Source organism: Ambystoma mexicanum, chromosome 11 (assembly GCF_040938575.1).
Source record: "Ambystoma mexicanum isolate Mex_15411 chromosome 11, UKY_AmexF1_1, whole genome shotgun sequence".
Taxonomy (NCBI): Eukaryota; Metazoa; Chordata; class Amphibia; order Caudata; family Ambystomatidae; genus Ambystoma; species Ambystoma mexicanum.
The window spans coordinates 974,949,411-974,958,533 of record NC_090934.1 but is presented as its reverse complement, the minus strand read 5'-3'; the positions used below and the strand labels follow the sequence as shown (position 1 = coordinate 974,958,533).

Here is a 9,123-nt window from a genome sequence, read left to right as displayed (position 1 = left end):
CAGAATGAACTGGGGGTGTAGAACACAGTCTTTGCCATAGAATGGAAAATATGATCAGCTATGGCCGTATTGAAAGGAAGTGACCTTTCCATCAGCGGTGCCCTGTCAAAAATGTCAGTAAATTCAAAACCTGACTGTGGCTTTACTGGGGTGCACAGACCCAAAGCATCCAACACACTATCAACCGCCCTGCGGTATTGGATGTTGGCATGCCCATATGACTTGCTTTCCCTCAGCAAGGGAAAGCAAGTCAGCCTGATCTTCAAAAAAGCCACTCTCCTCTAATCCTCCTACCATGGGCTCGAGTCTGAAAGGCACTGGATCCCTTTGATCGTAAAATATGGACTGCATCATTCTAAAGAAGCATGACCTCGACTCAGGGGCAAACGGTCGATAGGTTCCTGGCACCGAAGGCTTCGGCCCCCAAAGCACTGATTGAGACAGTTTCAGAGGCATGGGCTGACTCTCGATCGTCGGAGCCAAGCCTGAAGGCATCACACCCGACGGTGTCATGCCCGAGGTGGCCACCCTTTTGCCAAAAACACTGGGCATACTTGGAGCCGATGGGGCCTGCTGCATTGAGGGAGCACCCGTACCAGCAGTGGCCAATTTCACCAGTTGGAGCATTTGCTCCTTGAAGGCCTCTCACTCGGCCTTAAATGCACCAGACTCATGGCTGGACTTACCTCGCTCCTCCGAGGAGTCAGAATTCTGCCAGCCTCAATAACAATGCTGCTTTTTATGGGACAAGGAGTGGCTTCGCGAGTGCGACCTCTTCTTCGCCTTCTTTTGGCACCTATCCTTCTCTGAGGTGGGCGGCATCCTCGGAAGACTTTGCAGTCGAACGAGCCAGTGACTCTGATGGAGGCGCCCGAAAGGCAGCTTTGCCGTCCACTCTCTCAGCGATGTGGGGTTAATCTTCTGACAAGACCCGCAGTATTAGTGACGTGGTTGGTCCTGAGACACCGCACAGAAATAATCTGGGGGTCGGTTATCAACATTTTTGGATCACAGTCCTTACATCTTTTGAAACCCTACAACGCCTTGGAGTACACAACGGCAAAGTATGTTGATTTTTATACACAAAAAATCCAATTAATTTTTCTCTGAGAGTGTCACTCCTATTGAGATATGTGCTGAGCGCACGGAAAAAAGGAACTGAGGTATGGGGGCATAGAATATGTAGGGCGACCAACATCAAGTCCCGGGTTGACTAGCAGCATGTCGACTCAAGGCACACTACACTAGCTGTTGTAAGGTTTTCCGAGCAGCTGTCGCTTAAATGAATATCTATATGATGAGGAATCTGCAGGAGAAAGCAAACTATTAAATCACCCAGCTTGTGCTATGAAATGTCTAATGCACAAGACCTACTTAATTGTGTACGCTGTACACAATTTCACTTGTTCGCTCAGTTATTTTCTAGATGAATATAATTTCACAACCAAAAACTTTATTGTAAGAGGAAGACATACTTTCTGTAAAAGAATAAGACAGAGCACACACAGCACACAAAATATTATTTCGGTATAGAGATGTTTATTTCTCTTTTTCTTTCTTTTTGCTTTTTCTTTGGTCAGTTAGTTCATTAAGTTTTTTATCTAGTCTTCTTTGCAGATGTGCCTTCTTTGTTGGGTCAATTGATTTATCTTTATGTCCACTTCCAGCATAAAGAACACCTTCTTTACTTATCCTTAAACGAGCATTCGCTTTAGCTTTCTCCCCACAGCCATGAACCTGTAAAAAAACACAATAAAGAAGTGACTGCAGTGTTATTATAAATCTATATAATGTTTACATTCTTACCTTAGAATAACAACTGATAAATATCTGGGGTAGGGTGGGTTGGGGAAATCACATTAAAGATTTTTAGTGATGAAAATCCATTTACGTTGATGCTTCAATAAATATACAGTTATCAGTTGCTCCATGTTAAACCATTAAAAGGTGATTACCGATTCAATGATCAACTATTCCACTGAAAAAAGTACCTGCATGTGCTACATAACTTGCTTAACAATGATGTTATTTAACAAATGATTTGGTAATGCTCTTTCTGATGAATACGATTTTCCTCCAACAGAGTCCTCATCTTTTGAAATCGCTCCAAGCACAGAATGAATCTTGAAATCTTTAAAGGGTTATTAGGCAGCACTGGCGCCACTCCAGGATGATTCCATCATGGTGCCATTGTTATAGGACATGACATGGCCGGTACATATAGAGAGCTGGCAACACGATAATAGGACTACTACTCCATTTTAGAAGGATAAAGAAAATCACCTTAGAAAGAAAGGCAGACCCCACTGTCATAGAAACGTTTTCTTTAGAGAACCCCAAGAAAGGAAGACTCGCACAAAATGCCTGTAGCTTGCTCACATTGCATGCCGAACTGATCGCTGGCAAAAATATGTTTTTATAATGAGTAATCTTCGAGGACAAGAATTCATAGGGATTCACGATGATAAATGTTTCTCGTTTCATTTAACTTTATTTCGACAAGCGTCACAAAACAACAAAGTTACTCACTGTAGTGACCATCTTACTCCTAGTCCATAGTCCGCTTTCCTCCATACTTTTGGGGCATTCCGTCCAGTGTGACGGGACCGGAGCACTTTTGTAAAAAAGCATCAAATTGAAAAAAATGTCCTCTTTTTACGCAGGGTAATACACGTGGCCGTAACGCTGCCCTCCTGAGCTCCGCCCCGCGTTTCACCATTCTGTGCTTTTCTATTGCCAGTTCTGAGACCTTTAAGCAATAATAGAGGATACTTATTAGAGGGGAGGGCGGGCGGGCGTATGGAGGAAAGGGGACTATGGACTCCTAGTCACTACGTAAGATGGTCACTACGGTGAGTAACTTTGTTATACTCCTATGTCCCGTCCCCTTTCCCCCATACTTTTGGGAGATTACCAGCACTCTTCACAGGAGATACGGGTGGATGGAACCTCCTTACTGAATGGAACCTCCTTACTGAAAAAGGTTTTTAAGAACAGCCTGGTGGAATTGAGCATCGGCTCTGGAGCCCAGGTCTAAGCAGTAATGCTTACCAAAGCTGGTGGGAAAGCCCACTTAGCTGCTTTGACAACGGTTCAATGTGTTTACAGAGCGACCAATAGATAGGAGGCAATGAGGGGAAAGCATAAGCTTTCATGTTGACCCACAAGCTGCAAAGAGGACCACTTCTAGCGTCCCCCATTGCTGGAAAAGGTTGGAGATGATATTGCTGTTCATCTCACACTCATAACCAATGCCGACTGAACTAATCTGCGGTCACATTGAGGTCACCCGGGATGTGTGGATCCTGGAACCAAACAAAATACTGGAAGGCCCAGCGAGCCCAAATTTGTAGGGCAAGATCCACAAGTTGCGGAGAGTCTGTCGCCCTGCTTGTTGATGTAAAACCTTGCTTTAAGGGAGGTATTCAAAATGGCCACAGTGGCCCGCAGAGGTTGGGCCGCCATTATCACACACCAGGGGTTAACTGTGTCACAGGAGCAAGTGGAGCAATAGTCTCCCCATGGGAGTCAGGGGCCCTCCGTGCCAACCTAGCCTTGAAACAAGGAACCTCGGCAGAGCCGGTACTGGCAGATCTAGGGTGTTTACTCGACACGTCAGGGGCTTCCCCAGAATTAGCCTCTAGTGGAGTATCCTCGGCAGAGCCGGTACTGGAAGGTCTGTGGTACGTCACAGTCTTCTTTCACCCCCTCAACAGAACTGGTATCACCACGGCCACGCGCACCGAAAGGCTTAGGGATATAACTTACAGCCAGGACCCTCGATGAGGGACTCTCATTTCTGTTGGTGACCGATTTAGCCCCAAGCAGGGGAAACTCAGGTTTAACCCCTCATTCTTATGGCCACCTCGAGAGGGGCCTCGAGCCAAGGCTCTGTACAGTTAGCTCCAGATAGAGAAGCCTCAGGGTGAACCCTGGTATCCAAAGCCACAGCAGAGCTGGGGTCAGCCTTAGCCCCAAATGGGGAACCTTGGAAGAAGATCTGGTATTGGGAGACCACTGCATGGCCCCTCGGAGGAGTTTCCGGTGGGTCTCCCTGAGCCGAGACCAAAAGGAGTACCTGAGTTCTGCTCCCATGGAGAACCGCAGATATTTCATATGGGGCTCTAAGTCAGAATGTGCATTTACGTAACCTGAAGACCACCACACTGAGCTAATCGCCCTTCCGAAGAAAGGACACTATTTGGCAGGGCGTGATCAACTTGAATTTCTCTCAGAAAGATCAAAGATAGTGCGCAGGCCCGCCTGGTTGAGCACTGTGAAAGGACAGCAGTACTAGCCCCTCCCTTGCTCCATGATGGGAACAGGTTCCACCGCTCTGAGGTATAAAAGTTTCTGTACCTCTGCTCTGAGGGAGGGCATCCCGATCTGTTGGAAGAGATGTTTGAAGGGTGGGGCAGGAGGAAAGGGCAAGCGAAAACCTGCCTAAACGATGGACAAACCCCACCAGTCTTCGGTGATGGTTTGCCACGCCTCCAGATGAGACGAGATTCGTCCTCCCACGGACGTGTAGTGTGACTGACAAAAAATATCATTTGGTGATTGGTCGGCAGGGAGATTACCTGTCCCTGTACAGGAGGCTGATGGGTGAGGGACAAACCAACCACCTTGCTGCTGGCCCTTAAGGCGGGGCTACCAACAGGAGATTCAGATTGGCGCGCACAGCGACCCTGAAACCCCCTGATCCCAGAGAAGGACTGAGTCTGGGACCCTGACCTCTGTGAACAAGGGGCCTTCGCTGAAGCTCTCGCCAGGACCGACAAACGGGTCTTTGATGTGCACATAGCGTGGAAAAAGCTGCTCCGCCCCAAAAGGAATGCTCCCCGCACCAGTCATCATGAAAGTTGGTGTAAGGGAGGTATCCAAAATGGCTGCCGTGGACCAAGGAGGTTGGGCCGCCATTTAGTCAACATTTTAAGAGAACTGCGTCATAGGAGAAAATGAGGCTACTCTCCCTTCAGGGGAGTCAGGGGACTTAAGAAACACTTAGCTTTGAAACAAGGATCCTCGGCCGAGCCAGTGCTGGCAGATCTAGGATGTTTAGTGGACATACTAGGAACTGACCCAGAATTAGCCTCCAATGGAGGAACCTCGGCAGACCCGGTACTGGAAGGCCTGTTGCTGATCACCTTCTTTGCCCCCTCGATAGAATAAGTACGGTGGGACGGTTGAGGAATGTCCCATACCGACAGGACCCGACTCTGTCGGTACTGAATTTAGAGAAACCTTAGGTTTTAACCCGGGACATTTGGCTCCCTCAAGAGTGGCCTTGAGCCGTGGCTCGGTGTGACAAGCACCAGAAACTGAGACCTCAGGGTGTACCCCGGTATCAGTGTGGAAAGCTCCAGAAATGCAGACCTCAGGGCGAACCCCGGTATCCAGAGCCAAAGACGAACTGAGCTGAACCTTAGCAGCCAAATGGTGAACCTCAACAAAATCCGGTTTTGGCAGGTCCTCTGAGGGACCCTCAGAGAACACTCTAGTGCGCCCTTGAGGCACCTCAGATGAATCCATGGTAATAGAGCTACACAAGCCTCTCCTGGTTATGGAATGCTCTCACCGAGCGGGGATGCTCATCGCCGTCCACATCCGCTTAAGGCTCATCCCAACAAGGCGGGAACAGAAGACTGGTCCTCCACGCCTACCGCCTCAGGTTTTAAACGAAAAACCAAATCGGAGCGGCCGGGGTGGAACAGGAGTGAAAAGACGCTTGAAATACATCCTCATAGGGTCAGAGTGCATGAGCATCTGAAATTTCCCCAAAAACTCATCCCCGACCGAGGGCTTAGGTGTCGAAGAGAAAGAAACCACTCATAAGGAACCTACCCCCCGAACACAAGGAGGATGGTTGCCAGGAGGGTCCACCACCGGCCAGGTCCACATAGATCAGTGGAGCAAAAGCAGGGGGGAGCAAGACAGTATGAGGCAGCGGAGCCCACGCACGCCAGTCAAAGAAGGGCGGAACGGGTTACTATTGCCAAAAGGAATGCTCCCAGCAATAGCCGTTGAGAACGTAGGTGTAAGGGAGGTATCCAAAATGGCGGCCGTAGGCCACGCATGTTGGGCCGCCATTTTGTCACCACCTGAAGAGAACTGCGTCACATGCGTAGCAGAGGCGATTGCCTCCTCAGGAGAGTCAGGGGACCAGAGTAACACTTTAGCCTTACAAGGATCCTCAGCAGAGCTGGTACTGGGTGGTCTCGGATGTTTAGTCAATCTTAGAACCAGTTTCAAAATTAGCCTACAACGGAGGAACCTCATACAAGCTGGTACGAGAGGAAGTGCGGTCCGTGACCCCCCTCTGTCCCCCCTCGACAGAACCGGTACCACCACAATCCTGAGCGTGAGACGGTTGAGGACAATACCTCACCGACAAGACCCTCTGAGAAGGCCTCTCAGATCTATCGATACAGACTGTAGCCTCCACAAGAGGAACCTCAGGTTTCAACCTAGTTACAGCAGGGAAAGCTCCAGAAACGGAGACCTCAGGGTGAACCCTGCTATCCCAGCACCCAGCCGAACTGGGCTTAAATTTAGCACCGTGATGGTGAACCTCGGAACAATGTCTGGTCCGTCAGAACCCTGGGAGGAATCTCCGGTACGCCTGGTAGGCCCTGGGGGCTCCTCAGGTGAAAACCCTGGTGACATAGCTACAAGAAAGGCCCTTAAGTACTCCCTCATGGGGTCAGAGTGCATAAGTCTCCAAAACTTCCTGAAAAAAAGGCATCCTCTGACGAAGAGGCTGCCAGGAAGCGAGACCGTAAGCGGTAGTGGAATCCGAGCATGCCAGTCATAAGAAGGGCGGTGTCATGATGCCTGCCCCCGGAAGACCAGACCAGGCCCAGCAGCCCCGGAAGCAGGCATCATGCCACTTGGAGAATGCCCAAAAGCCCCAGTTAGGGGCTGTTTGGGTACAGTCCTGGCGCCATGGGCGCCAGGCTCATTATTGATAACTTACCTGAAGCAGACCATGCTGCATACTCACCTGAGGCAGACCATGCTGCATGAAGACTCAAGCCAAATGAGGCTTAGGGGGGACTATTTTACTGAAGGGACTATTTTGTTACTTGGGTGGGGCTGTGGAAGAATACTTACCTGGATCTTCTTCCAAGGCTATTTAAACCACGCCCGGACAGCCACATGTGCTTCGCGTTATTCTGCTTGTTTCAGCGTAACGCTCACTGTGTTTTCAGCAGCTCCAGTCTTCAGCCACGCCCGCTTCAGTCCTGGGACTCCTGAAACAAGAAGACAAAAAGGATAAAGGTTAGAACAGGAGTTTTAACGTTAATCCTTACCTGAATCCTGATCCATTTCGCCACAGAACTGAAAGACAGAAGTCTTTGAAGCATCGCTTCGCATTCCTACGGCGCCGCGCTGAACTCACCTGCTTGGCGGTACTTCAGCATTCCATCACGCTCTCTCCATCTCGCGGCCGCCCTCCGACACCTAAAGAGACAAAGACAGCAAGGTGAGCAAGGGGACTCTCTAAGGCCATACAAGCTACCCCCAAGAACTTACCTGATTTACCACGGGAGGTACTCACCTCATTTCGGGTCGGCGCAGTCAACTCTGCTTCATCGCCTACCCCGGCCCCTAAGGGGAAAAACACAATAGACTTACCTGAATCTTACCGAGTGCCATTTGGAAATCTTCGAGTGGATTAATCGGCAACTTGCAAGGAATCGGACAGAGTGAAGAGCAGACATTTGAACTCTTATGAACAATTGGACTTTAGAGTCAATACTGGAACTCACCAATTCCTCTACGGCAGTGAAATAACTGGTCATCAACGCGCCCCTGCGGTCGACGCAGGATGGAGAGCTCATCCTTCCAAACCATCAGGTGAGACTAAGGAGGGGACATCAAGAGTGATCAGTGGGAAGACAACGGGAGTGGGGAAGGTGGGTTGACACTCAATTCCACGGGTGGTTAATTCCTCTTCTCCTTTGCAGAAGAATATTCTTGCGAGCCAGACAAACTAGGCTGAGCGGGCCAGTCCAGTCAGTCATCTCGGCGCTACACGTCACGCTGGTGGAAATAACAGCGGTCCAGTTCCGGTCGACGCCCCCGTGGGAACCAGGTGAGCGTAACAGGTGGAACGGGTTCGCACTGACCCGTGGAAACGGCTGTTTGCCAAAAAGAAGGTTCCTATCCCCCGCCGTCGATAGCGTGGGTGTAAGGGAAGAATCCAAAATGGCCACCGTAGACCACGCGGGAAGCCCTGCCATTTTGTTAACATCTGAGGAGAACTGCATCACATGTGTGGATGAGGCAGGCATCTCCACAGACTGGTCCGGGGACTTGATTGAAACTTGGATCCTCGGCAGAGCCGGTACTATGGGGTCTTGGATGTTTGCTGGACATCCTGCCTCTTGAATTAGTTTCCAAGAGAGGAACCTGGGCAAAGCCGGTAACAGAGGAGTTATGGTCAGAGACTTCTCCTCTTGCCCCCCTCAACAGAACCGGTATCACCGCGAGCGTGGGAATGTTGAGGAATCCACCTCACAGACAAGACCTTGACAGGTCTCTCAATTCTGTCGGTACACATCTTTGCCTCAAAAGAGGAACCTCGGAACGGAGTCTGGTCTGAACAACCCCCGAGAGGGGCCTCGAACCGTGGTTCATTACAGAAAGCCTCAACTGAGGCCTCAGGGCGCACCCGGTGTCTGTATGGGAAGCTCCAGACAAGGAGACCTCGGAGCGAACTCCAGTACCCAACGCCTCAGAAAGACTGGGCCGACTATAAGCACCTGATTGGTGAACCTCGGATCGTAATCCGCTGTCAGCAGGCCCCTTGCGGGAACCCTCTGAGAAAACCCTGGTACGCCTATTAGGCCTGGGTGGCACCTCAGAGGAAACCCTGGTAGCAGAGCTCTTGAAGCCCCTCCCGGACCTGGAGGACCCCGTGAAGGAGTCCCCGGGCCGGGGTGCCCTGAAAGGTAAGGTACTTAACCAGGTGTCTCTTCTTTCCATCGATGAAGAGTTGAAAATGCGGTGGAAGAATGAGCTGGAAGACTTCCTCCCACCGACGAAGACGACACTGAAGTGCCAGGACCGAAAGGGAGTCGCAGTAGAAACACGTGTCCCATCGGTGATCCTGTCCCA

The 9,123-nt window shown here is 50.2% G+C and overlaps 1 protein-coding gene across 1 annotated transcript in view; it reads right to left on the bottom strand.

Moving 5' to 3' along the window:
• Window positions 1–1,519: 1,519 nt before the first annotated feature.
• Window positions 1,520–9,123, bottom strand: part of IGHMBP2 (immunoglobulin mu DNA binding protein 2) — a 530,708-nt gene continuing 523,104 nt past the window's right edge. The window contains exon 15 of the mRNA XM_069624129.1: window positions 1,520–1,737. Within this exon, the coding sequence (XP_069480230.1) occupies window positions 1,540–1,737 (198 nt within the window). The 3' untranslated portion in view covers window positions 1,520–1,539. The remainder of the gene's footprint in view (window positions 1,738–9,123) is intronic.